We start from the raw sequence: 13,521 nt of genomic DNA, 5'->3' as shown, positions 1-13,521 counted from the left end.
ACAGTATCTATATACTTACAGAGTGATCCATATGCTCTTTATCCTTCTCACTCAGCAAAGTGCCTGATTTTCTACCCACCAGTGGAATTAGAGGTCATCATTTGGGAAGTCATTCATTTATTATCTCCTTCCCCTGCCACAGCTCATCTACAACCATACCATTACTACAAATTGCATCACGACATTACAAATGAATCATATTATTGCAAATTACAACTAATGATAATATTTTCTTTGTATCTGAATAGCTTACATTCTATTTCTCATTACATTACTCATACTCACTTGAATGTTTAATACATACAACCATAATCCATGCTCTTGAATACAAATTATGATAATTCCACGTTCTGGTGGAATTATGAGTGATGTCATATTAGACAGATTCTTGTTTTCACTCAGTAACTTAATCAGCAAACATTTATGCATCAACCATGTTCTTAAGTACTATTTTAGGCATAGGGGATCTACTAGTGGACAAAGTTCCTACCTTCATAAAGCTTACATTTTAATGGGACAGACAGACCATAACTAATTTACTGAGTAAGTATGTAAGATACTTTGAAGTCGAGAGAAGTTCTGAGAGGAAAAAAAAAAAAAGCAGGGAGGATATAGAGAATGATAGCATGTGAGGATAGCTATTTTAGAAAGAGTGGTCAGGGAAACCTTTTCTGAAGTGAAAGAGCTAGGCTAAAATCTGGGGGAAGAGAGTTCTGGGCATAGTAGGCTATTGAAGTGTGCAAAGTTCTTACAGTCAGGAGGAAACTTGCTTGCTTGAGGATCAGAAAGGTGGCCCACTTTGGTGGAACAGAGTGAGAAAGCAGGAAAATGTTGGAAAGAATTCATAGAGAAAAGCCACAGGTAAGATTTTTAATATGATGGGTAACTTGGAGAGTTTTGAACAGATTTGATATTGATTTACTTTTTTAAAAAATAGTCCTTTTTAAAGCATCACTCTGGCTGCTGTGTGGGGAATTTACTAAGGTGGTTAAGAATGAAAGTAAGGAAACCACTAAAATAATTATCATTACCATTGTTACACACATAGTTACATTACCATTGTAAACAGGACATTCTGAGAGTACAGGCAACAGATGATGGTGGCTTTAACTAGAGTGATACACGTAAAAGTGAAAAGTCAGAAGCAGGATAATTTTTATTTTTTCTTTTTCAGTTTTATTAGGGAGAATTACTAGAGTTTGACTGCACATATACATTATATTGCAAATAAATATAATATACTGCACATTTTTTTAGTTTACATATATATACTGATCATTATTTCTAAGAACAGGTTAGAGCTTTAGCTTTTTAAAGTTACATTATTACCAAAGGATAATTTTTATTATCACAGAAGCAATACATATGCATTGGAAAAATAATCAGAAAATATATACAAGCAAAAAATAAAAACATCACATTCCACCCAGAAATCATCACCGTGAACACTTTAGAGCATATACTTTCAGATACTTTTCTATGCGCCTAAATACATGTGTACTTTTTACCAAATTATTATTCATATTGTTTTGTAACCTTTTCCAATCAACAACCTCCACCTTTCCATTTTGCTAATTATCTCCTCTAGCGTTCTCATCCACAACTGACCTGAAATTATCTTTACAACTGGTTTGTCCAAACCAGTATATTCAATTTAAGTCACAGATTAAATATGGTTATATTCCTTGCTCTTTTAAAATTTAGTACAGTTCTTTTTTTAATGACCTCACTTGCTGAAGAGACTTGGTCAGTTGTCCTACAGAATGTCCTACCTTCTGTCCTACCTTTCAGTTGCTTGCTTGTGGTTTCATTTATCTTGTTCTCCTAGTCCATGTGTTTCCTTTAAACTAAAATTGGCATCAGGCATATACAAACAGAGGGCTGTTTTCCCAAATGCCTGGACTGGATTCTTCAAAAAAGTCCTTGTGATGGAAAACAAACAGGCTTAGGGAATGTTTTAGATTAAAGGAAACCTCTAAAGAGGTATGCCAACTAAATACAATGCATGATTCTTGGTTGGATCCAGAATGAGAATTGTGGAAAACAGACAAGAGGATATTACTGGAATAAGTAGGAAATATAAATATGAATTGTACAGTTGACCCTTCAAAAACGGGTTTGAACTGCACAGGGCCACATGCAGATTTTTTTCAGTAGTGAATACTATGGTACCACGTGAAACGTGGTTGGTTGAATCCTGAAGAACTGTGGATATGGAGGGCCAACTATAAATTATATGTGGATTTTCAACTGTACAGAGGGTTGGCACCTCTAACCACCGTGTTGTTCGGTGGTCATCTGTTTATCTGATTAGTTCTCAGAATTTAATATGCATCTGAAATACCTGGAGATCTTATTAAAATGCAGATTCTAATACAGTAGATATGGAGTGGTTAGAAGAGTGAATTTCTAACAAGCTCCCAGGTGATGCTGACACTGCTGGTCTTCAGACCTCACTTTGCAGCAGCAGCAGGGGTATAAAATAGCTAAAAATGCTTAAAAATCAGGGATCTGCCTTTGATTTCTAGACTTCTAATCAATGGTTTACTTAGCCTCTCTTCTGCTTCACTTGAAGAGTCTAGATGAAATAACTAGTTTACAAAGTTACTGTGATAATTGTATAAAATTTCATGGAGGCATTTTGTAAATCATTAATCAGTGCAGAAGCATTCATTGTAAGTATTATTAGCAAGTTGCTACTTTCTTTCGTTCTGCCCATCCTTGTGCAGCATCATTTCCCAGAGTGTATCTTGATTAGCTTCTCTTAACGTTAACCAGGTGCTGAATTGTTGTTTTCTTCCTTATCTGAGTCACTTCAGCTGTAGAGAGTAGCCACCTGCTGCCTTCCCACCCACCATTCAAGATGTTCATGAGACACTTGAGAATAAGTGGTTTTTGGTTTTCTTGCAGTGCTTGATGCAGCTCATCATCGACACTGGCCTGGAGTATTGAAAGTGGTGTCAGGATGCCACATATCCTTATTTCAGATTCCGTTACCAGAAGATGGAATGCAGTTTGGAGGATCAATGAGCTTACATGGAAATCATATGACACTAGCTTGTTTTCATGGTCCAAATTTCCGTTCAAAATCCTGGGCCCTTTTTCACTTAGAAGAACCAAATATTGCTTTTTGGACTGAAGCTCAGAAAATCTGGGAAGATGGTAAACTGACACACATTCAACTTTCACTTTTTCCCACCTTCTCATATGATTATCTTTGACAAAGTAATTTTCCTTTCTCATATTTTTTATCTGTTTTTCTTATATTTCTGAAGTTCATCTCTACTTAACACATAGCTGATGTGTGAAGGAGTTTACTGCCAATGAGTCTATAAAGTCTGGGGCATGTTGAAGAACTTATTTCTGTACTTGCCATGTTACTATGTTTCTTACTCAGGCAATTAAAGTTTTTGCTGCTGTGGCCGACCATAGCCATAATAGTAGTTATTGTAAATATTTCTTATAAAAACAAGAAGAGAAGACCCAGAGTGGTAGTATTAGGAAATTACTTGCCAGTCTGAACTATTTTCAGACCTTCTATGCACAAGGGCATGCTTTTTGCCTCTATTCATAGTTTCTTGTAGCATTAATTTTCTACTCAGTGGTTTCTTAATGATGAAGGAAAAATGGTGGATGCTCTTCATCTTCTGGGGATAAATCCATTTATAACTAAGAAAAAGTATCTGTGATTTTTCTCACTTATTTTTACTCCTCAGTTTTACAGCCTTCCCTATCTAAGTATGACTTACTTAGCTAAATCTGTTGCTGTTAAGGCACAACTCTCTTCTTGCATCTATCTATCTATATAGTTTGTTTACTTAAGAAACTTGTTTTTCCCCTCTAGGCTCCAGTGATCATTCTACATACATTGTACAAACACTGGATTTTCATCTGGGCCATAATACTATGGTTACCAAACCGTGTGGTGCTTTGGAAAGTCCTATGGCAACAATAACCAAGATAACAAGGCGCCGCCATGAAAATCCACCCCATGGAGTAGCAAGTGTGAAAGAATGGTTCAATTATGTTACAGCCACAAGGAATGAAGGTTAACAGTTTGATTCTTTGGAGAGCTTGATTTTGTTTTGTTCTATTTTGTGTTTAGAATTTAAGTAGAGGGAGACTTTTCATTTCTTTAAACAAGTTTCATTTTACTCCTGCTGCCATAAGTAACAGTATTAGTGCATGCTTCACCACCCTAGTAGTGCATCATCTCATAGATAAATTATTTTAGATGTAACTTAAAACTGTAATTGTAACTATATTGAATGAGTATTTTTGTAGTAATGTTCACATTGGAGGTTTGGGAAAGTTGTTACACAACTAAGTAATAGCATACCACAACCTTAAGGGTCAGGATGGCTGGAATAAAATGAAACTAAGTACTATTCTTATGAAGTCATAAATTTTAAGAAAGTGCTTTGATGAATTTTTTTTCATTCGATTAGATTCACCAGTCCTGTAGTAACTGCAGTCATGAAAATTGTTATTCTGTGATTGTTTTTGTGTTAGAGTTTACAGTAAATCTTTTACCAGGCATTTTATCTGTATTGGAAAGCTGACTAGATTGAGACATGTTGGGAGTTGAATGTTTTACTTAAAAATGACCTCCTTTCAGAATGGAAAAGAAGGTGGCTTGGGCCCCATGTAAAATAATTGCTATGCATAGGCAACCGCAGGGATTAGAGACTATTAAAAATGTCCTGAAAACAAAGCAGGATAAGGAAGTATATTAGAAGATTTTGCATGTACTGACTATAATACCTTCCAAATAGACACTTCAGGGAAGGGATACTATGGAGGGTTATTAGCATACTGAACTGCCACCTGTGTACCAGAAAAGTGCTGTATTTTTATAACCCTAAGGTAACTATAGCATATTATGTTGGGGAAAATCGGGACTTCCACCTGGTTTCAAGGTCAGGATCCTATTTAATCATAAATTCTGTAATAGTATTCGATCTATGGAAAACGTTTCAGCTTAATGAAACTCTTAAATTTAGATATGAATTCAGTTGAAAATAATACTGATTTTAAAGTTCAAGATACAAAAACCAAAATGTACTGGATTTATCCAATCATGTTATAAAGCTTTGGTATTGAGAATAGTGATACATATATAAGTGTGTCCATATTTATGTCTATGTAGGTATATAGGTATATAACTAGTCTCAAAAACCAAAGCTTTATATGGCTCTATTTGTTTAAATGTCTTTATTTTCCAATTTTTGAAATGATAAAAGTTTTGTGTATCAGTGTCATGAAAACTGTATGTTTACCAATGCCTAATTGGTTTAATTTGATTCTTACTGTCTTTATTATGCATGTAGAGCTAAACCTACTTCGTAATGTTGATGCTAATAACACTGAGAGTAGCACTATGGTGAAGAATTCTAGTTTGTTGAGTGGATTCAGAGGAGGTTCTAGCTACAATCATGAAACAGAGACTATCTTTGCACTACCAAGAATGCAGCTTGACTTCAAATCCATTCATGTTCAAGAACCACAAGAACCTTCATTACAGGGTATGTGGAAAAATAATCTTTATAGTTTCTTAAGTTACTAAGAAAATTCTAATGGATCTTCAAACTGCTTTTTTTCCCCCAGAGGTTATTTTTGTAATATAATGAAATTGATTTTCTGGGTCAATTAGATTTTCTTACCTGCTGGACGCCCTGTGGCAAATACTTCAATCCATTTATGCCTCTTTTTCTTCAAACGGGACTAACAGGACTTCATTTGTCAGGTTTTTATGGGGAATAAATGGCATATATTCAGAACGTGCTTAGTAAACAATCATAATCATTCTGTAAATCACATACAGGATCTTTTTTATAGTTGTATTTAAGTGGATGCATTTACACGGACCCATGTAAATCCCTTATTAACATGGGCCCATGTAAAGGGAACAGGAAGGGACTTATTCCAATAAATCTGTGACTACAAAAGAACTTTTTTCCATTGCAGATGTCAGTCTGAAGCCAAAGGTAGAATGTAGTGTGGTGACAGAGTTCACTGACCACATCTGTGTGACAATGGATGCTGAGCTCATCATGTTTCTTCATGATTTAGTGTCGGCTTATCTTAAAGAAAAAGAAAAAGGTGGGTAACATTCTCTTTTTTTCCTTTCAAGCTTTGGGAAAGGCAGCTCTTTAGTACCATTTGTATGGATTTTTATGGTCTAATAATAAAATGAGTAGAAAGGGTCTACTTCCTCCATAAGTTACAAATATCAATAAATAATGTTAGTAAGACTGTATGATAGACTTTCTGAGTATCTGCTAGGTACACGGCACTCTTTTTCTAACCAAGCCTCAAACTGGTGTATACTTTACAAAATGTTTCCATATATGTTATGTACATTATCAGGTCTTGTAAGATACTCTTACAAAGTTGAAGGAAAAGAGAAAGCCTCTTTGAAGAAATATTGCTAGTCAAAGTGGAGTGACTAAAGAAACAACTGTATAGTAAAGTTAGCAAGAGTTACATACATAATTGGGAAAATGGAATTAATAAGAAATCTATTTGGAATGCACAGAACATTTTCTTTTTATAAATAAATTATTTAGACTTCAGTGGTGTTGTTTTGTTTTTATGAGCTAGCTAACATTGGTTTACTCAGTGGAAATTTAAATGTTTGCCCACTAAGAAACATATGGTGACACTAATATCCATATGGAATTGGTTGAATATATTATGGTGTGTCCATATAATGAAATGGAATACTCTATAGCTGTTTAAAAGAATGAGGCAGTTTGAAATGTCATGATATGGAATACTCCAGAAATGCATGGTCTTTATTCACTCAATAAACATTTACTGCACAACTATATGAATATATAGTGGTAAAACAACAGATGTGATTTGTTTTTAATTGCTTGGAATAGATGTAATTTATTCAGGTCACAATATAATACTACATTTTTTTCCATGAAAAAAGAAACACAAAATTTGTCTTGCAGATATTTCAAAATAGCCTCAGGATGAATGTGTGAAGAAAACAGACAGGTTATGAAATGACCATGTTGAAAGAGTACAAAAGTAGCATACATAAATTGAATTGCTCTTCCATTACTATTCATCTAGATGTGCCACAAATTAAGAGTGAAATCAATAATGATGGCTGGAAGAAATCTACAAGTCATTCAAGTGAAATGGTTGAAAGCATGTATTAGGAAATATGTGGAATATACATAGATCCAGCTTTCACATAAAGCAACAACACATACCAGTCACTGTTAATCCTCTTGTTTTTCTCTCTGCCTTAATATTTAAACAATGTGGAGAAACACAGATTCTAGATAAACCTATGAAGTTCAGAATTCTTTTTCTAGTCTATCTAGATTTTAAAAGCCTGCTAAATTTCTCTCAGGTATTATGTGAAACCTTTGTCATTTTATGAAATATTGTGTTCTGCCATGAGCTGTGTGTTTCTTAAAAATATATATATTTTTATATAAATTGTTATAAAACATTTTAATGAGAAAAGAGAACTAGGGGCTTAATTATCGGACTTAAAATAATAAAATTACTATTTATGGGGATTTCAATTATAAGTAAAAATATTTTAATAGCTGTAAGTATATTTTGTTTTTAAAAACTAAAAGCAAGTAGTTTTGGCCAAAAGAAACATAAACATGCCTCAGAAAATTCTTAATGGCGTGTAAGACTAGGCATACTCAACATACTTCTGGAACATCAAGATAAACTGTAGCACTGTAACCACCACCAGTAATAAACAAAAGCAGAGCACCAGAGCAGGCAATAACTGAAGACATCTGTATTCTGATGCGGTGTGATGGTACAGCTTCATTCCTAGGTTCATTCCCAATCAATACATTATCCCACTGTTAATTAACAAAGTTATAAGCAGAGCTACATAATACACAGCATATTACATAGTTAATTATTTTATGCCCAGTTTGTGTCTTGAAAACCTGTGCTCTATAGAAATGCCATATTTATTAAAAAATGATCATATGAAAACTCTCAGAATTTGATTTTAAGTATATTTATGATCACCAATTTAAACACTTGATTTTTCATAAAACATTGAGTTCTCAATTATAAAAAGATCTTAACAAAAACCTCGTAAGTTAAACCACTGTTCAAATATATACATAGCCATTAACATATTAAAACCATTGAGTTGTACACCTTAAATGAGTGAACTGTTATCTCAGTCAAGCTGTTAAAAAAAGTCATTTACCTACAGGCATTTTTTAGGAACCCTACAACTGTCAATTTCAGAGCTCTATGCCCACTATCAAATAAATCTCAATATTCTTTACCATTAAATTTAGGCACACAAATATATGTAAAATATGTGCTATTATTCAAAAATAAATGATGGTATGTTATTTCTAATTCTTGTAAGAGAATAAAATAACTTTGATATTGTCGTCCTCCAAGAAATACCAATAATTGGCACTTTTTTATGGTTTATTTTAAAATATTAGTTTTTAAGAAATGTAATTAAATGAATAAATAAAATAAATGGAGCCAATTACTTTATTCATATTAGTGATTTAAAATAAATTTATAAGATACATGTCTGCAATATTAATTTATCATTTCATTATAGCCATTTTTCCACCTCGGATTTTATCTACTCGACCAGGACAGAAAAGTCCAATTATTACACATGATGAAAATTCCTCTGACAAAGACAGAGAAGATAGCATCACTTACACTACTGTGGACTGGAGAGATTTTATGTGCAACACATGGCATCTAGAACCCACTCTTAGGTAAGTAGTGGGTGTATATATTTACCTATTTCCTGTGGGATTATTATGAGAAAAAGGTTATAAATAATGCAGCAGGTTAAATACAGTTTACCAAAGAATATTTTTATAAATTAGTCACTTACAACCTCTACAGCTTCTGACTGATATTTTTGCTGCTCCTTTCTGCTTTTGTAAGTGCTTCTAGGCAAGGCAAAAGGAGGACAAACACTGTGAATAGCTCAGTGCTGATTAGCTGTCCATTGTGTGACATTCTCTCGATCAGTAAAATACGAGAATAACTCTGCTTTCACAGTTGCTATTATTTTTTTCACCATCTCACCAGGATGTTATTTTCAGGTGTTTGAGGTAGCTACAGTAAACTGTTTTATTACTTAAGTTTGGGAAGATGCAGAAGTTATACATCATCATTAAGGAAACGTTAACAATTTCTCACATATGTCATGACAGTGTAATAGGACCTACAGTGTCACAGTGTCTTTCTGTCTGCAAACTAAGTAATATAAAATCATCCTGAAATGTCAAATGTAATGATGTCAGATTCAGGGTCTTTTACTGCATTATGTTCTACTACAACCATGATCCCAACTTGTTTTCATATCAAAATTTCAAAAGTATATTTTTAATTTTAATTATATTAAATTTCTGCTATAACTAGTAGTACTTGCTTTGTGTGTCCTTTGTTTGTGATTTAACACAACTTTCCTATTTTTTCCCCTTTCCTCTTAACTGCTTTGTTAATCAAATTCTAACTGTCTAAAATCATGGAATAATGGTATCAAAAAAAAAAAAAACAAAACAAAAAAACTCCATCACAGTCCCACACAGTATTCTGCAGAATGATACATATTTCATTTAGGTAAGGTTATTATTCAGACATATTTATGCCACAAAATCATTCTAAACTATTAAGATCTCCATTATTCAGTGTACTCCTTGTACAAGCAGAAAGTAGTGACTTTGTGTTAGTAATTTGTATTTAATAAAACTTGTTGTAATCAAATCAATAAAACACTTTGGTATTAATTAATGCTACATGTACTCATGAGAAATATTAACAGCATTAATACTTAGGAACAATATTAAAATATTGCAAAGGTCCTAATGCAGAAAATTGTTTAGTATTTGTAAATCTAAAGAAATATAATGAAATTGACTAAGTATATTTTAATTTAAAATGAAAATAAAAATAGTTGTTTGCCACAAATACACTTACTTTTTTAGCAAATACCAAGAGACTAGTTAACTGATAAAATATTGTGGTGAAGAATGTGATTAAGAGCTGTGGCTCTAAGCCCAACTTCATAGCATAGTAGCTGAGTGACCTTGGCTAAAGGACCTAACTGTTCTTTCTGCCTCAGTTGCCTCATATGAAGAATTTGGAAAACGGTATTACCTATCTTCTAGGGTTGTTACAGTGGTTACATGAGTTAATTAATGCAAAATGCTTATCTTATAACTGTTAGAGTTTTAGCAGACCAATGCTTAATACCCTCCTTTTCCCTACCTAAGTTCAGGACCAACTGAAATATCAAAAGAGAGGCATCTAGGAATCAGAAGGACAGCTTTAATACTGCTAAAGCTGATAACAGGGAATGTGGTTTGGTGTCAGGCAACAATGTCTTTCTACTGCAAAGTCCAAGTTTGAACTTACCTACAGGGTCTCAGTGATGCAGAACTCAAGGGCGGGGTGTGGAGGGTGCTAGAGTTGTATAGTCAGAGGCCCTGTGTAATCACCTAGCCACAGGCAGCAATGAACACTCTTGGGCTATTTAGGGACCTGTCCTTGAAAAACCTATGGCATGGAGGAAAGCTTCAAAATGAGTGGTTCCTAAGAGTAGGTAAGAAGGAGAATACTGAACTATCTATTCAGTTCCTCTGTCAATTTTTCAATCAGATAAATACAGGGCAGAGAATGACCAGGAATGTTTCACTAATGCTGTTCCTCTATATGGAAGGACACTGAAGGAAGAACCATTTTCTCCCTATTCTTTCTAACATGTTTAGCACATAGTAAACTCTAAGTAAATTTTAGCCTTTTTTCCCCAGCTTTATTGAGGTATAATTGGTAAAACAGATATTTTAAGTATACAACATCATGATTTGATACACAAATACATTGTGAAAGGATTCCTCCCATCGAGTTAATTAACATCTTTTAGAAAGAACCAGACATCCTTGAAAGGTTTACGATAACCATGTAACTTAAGAGGCCTAAAATAAATTAATCATAATGAAATTCACTAAATTTGATTGCTGTGTAGGCTTAAAGGCACTTACAACCACATACTTTTTGAGTGCTATTACACTGAATCCAAGAATAGTAGGTTAGATAATCAGTTGCACCTAGTGAAAATATTTTGTCTTGAGCATATTATGGAGGCTTAGTGGTGTTACTGAACTTACTGTCAGGACTGTGCTAGGGCACTGTACTCTTTACTAATAATAATTTATAATTATTTTAGATTAATTTCTTGGACTGGAAGAAAGATTGATCCAGTAGGTGTTGATTATATTCTTCAAAAATTGGGCTTTCATCATGCCAGGACTACTATTCCTAAATGGCTTCAAAGAGGAGTCATGGACCCACTGGACAAGGTTCTGTCAGTCCTTATTAAAAAACTGGGTACTGCATTACAGGATGAAAAGGAAAAGAAAGGAAAAGACAAAGAAGAACACTAAAAAAGTAACCTGATCTGTGAACAAATTTTGATTCTGTCTGTTAAGCTTTTATTACACTGGAGTGGTGGGGTTGTTTGTTGTTTTGTTTTTTGTATAGTAAAATTATTTTAAATATAACTTAAAAAAATTCTAATTTTGTGGCCATTGTATTAAAAGTTTATAAGTTAACCTGTTTATTCTAGTTCCACCATTCTTATATACAGTGAAGTATTGCATGATAATGTAAATTTTGTGAAAAATTAGATTAAAATACACAAATCTGCTCAGTAGGGTTTATAATTATATAATGTGCAATATGACTCCTGCATCTTCAAAATATTTTCGAATAACTGTGAACTTCCTTTGTTATTGGCCATAACTTTTAGAAAAAATCTTGTTGATAATGTGACTTTTTTGGTCTTTAATTGCTTTTTCTTTTTTTTAAAATGTAGACTTGTATAAATACCTATTTGTATATAGTATGAGTAATTGTGATGTGAATAAATACCACTAAAGTATTGTTTGTAACTACTGGTTTCAGTCTGTGTTTGAGACTTTTCTTTTATAGCTTATTTTTATAATTAATGATGCTAACCCTGTGTCGGTTTTCATAGGTATCACAGAAGATCAACAGAAGGTAATACATACTTATTAAAATTAGCTCAAGGAGGATACAATTAGGGAGAGGAACAGCAGAGGCTTCAGAGATATTAGATATTCTATTTCTTAAGCTATTAGTGAATACACAGCTATTTGCTTTATTATACTATATTCTTTATATGTTTATATGTATTCTTTGTGCCTATGAATATGTATAATGTAGTATACATATTCAAGTATAATAAATAAAAAGATTTTTAAAAAGAATAGCAAAATCTAAAATAATATTCAAAGGTAACTATTATACTGTTCATCACAACTCAAGTTTGAAATCTAGCCAAGTCAATACGGTTGGTTTAAAGGTTGGGTAAACAGTATAACTGAAGAACTATGAGGTAGAAAACATCTCAAGAAAGCCTCTGGTGGAGCCTCTTGCACTTAGGTAGATAAGGCATTATTATCTGGGCCAGATTAAAAACAATTCCAGAGTGAAGATACTTAGCGGGGGGGGGGGGGGGGTTGTGTGTGTGTGTGTGTCTCTCTACACACACAGTGTCAGTAGAGGAATTAAGAACTGCTAAGATCACACAGCAATTTAGTAACACAACTAAAACCAAAACCCTAGTGTCTAGAGTCACTATTTTAGAATAGAATACACAATTTTTTATTCTTTCTGCTAGACAATCTTATCCATCATCTGCTTTATCACTATATCCCCCCTAGTCACCCCTACAGTTGGAAGCTATAGGTACATTATTTTTATTAGTCAAGCTTACCAGAGAAGTATCTAAGATAGTTACTTCATGAAACAAAATAACTAAAAAAAAATTGGGGGGGGAGAATATTTACTATTTTTATTTTTGCAACCCTTTGTGTAAGTTTCAAAATTTCTCGAATGGAAAGGTGAAAAAACAAAGGCACAGGCGAAGAGGCCAGGGTTGCCAGAGCCCTACCTGTCATCTTGGCCCGCTGGATCAGTTTTGCTTGACATTGTGAAAGGATCAGCATCTGGTTGGTAAAATAACCAAATCCTGCAGTTTTAGCCCACCCTCCCCACCCCCACCTGACTGCCTTGTACCAGCTTCATTCCCAGTGTCTGGCTTTGACTTGGGCGTCTTTCCTGTCGGCAGTGCCTTTCCTTTTTCTGTCTATCTGGATCTTGCCTAGTCTTCAGAGCCTAGTTTGAGCCCCTTTCCTCCATGAAGCCTTCCTGGACTGCTCCAGCTCATATTCCCTGACAATACCACATATGTGTCCATGTGATAGTCATTAACACTGCTTTTAACACTTCTCATCAGTTGTGTCCAACTCTGTCCACGGGTGCACCTGGTAAGACTGTACTTCCTAGCCCCTGGTGTTGGGTGGGATCATGTGACCAGTTCTGGCCAATAAATTGTTGTCTCTTCAGAGCTAAGCTCTCTTTTTCTTTTTCTTTTTATATTTCTTTTTTTATTGAGTTATAGTCATTTTACAATGTTAAAATTAGTTTCTTGAGTCATAATTGACATATTAA

The 13,521-nt window shown here is 33.9% G+C and overlaps 1 protein-coding gene across 9 annotated transcripts in view; it reads left to right on the top strand.

Moving 5' to 3' along the window:
- BLTP1 (bridge-like lipid transfer protein family member 1) overlaps positions 1–11,936 on the top strand; it is a 175,649-nt gene extending 163,713 nt beyond the window's left edge. For all 9 annotated transcript variants that reach the window (XM_045514968.2, XM_045514969.2, XM_045514970.2 and 6 more), the window contains 6 exons: positions 2,911–3,162; positions 3,845–4,048; positions 5,331–5,525; positions 5,968–6,102; positions 8,585–8,750; positions 11,213–11,936. In XM_045514968.2, the coding sequence (XP_045370924.1) occupies positions 2,911–3,162; positions 3,845–4,048; positions 5,331–5,525; positions 5,968–6,102; positions 8,585–8,750; positions 11,213–11,429 (1,169 nt within the window). In that variant the 3' untranslated portion in view covers positions 11,430–11,936. The remainder of the gene's footprint in view (positions 1–2,910; positions 3,163–3,844; positions 4,049–5,330; positions 5,526–5,967; positions 6,103–8,584; positions 8,751–11,212) is intronic.
- Positions 11,937–13,521: the final 1,585 nt, after the last annotated feature.

This window comes from Camelus bactrianus, chromosome 2, assembly GCF_048773025.1.
Source record: "Camelus bactrianus isolate YW-2024 breed Bactrian camel chromosome 2, ASM4877302v1, whole genome shotgun sequence".
Taxonomy (NCBI): domain Eukaryota; kingdom Metazoa; phylum Chordata; class Mammalia; order Artiodactyla; family Camelidae; genus Camelus; species Camelus bactrianus.
The sequence above is the reverse complement of the archived record's forward strand: the minus strand, read 5'-3'. Positions and strand labels throughout refer to the sequence as shown.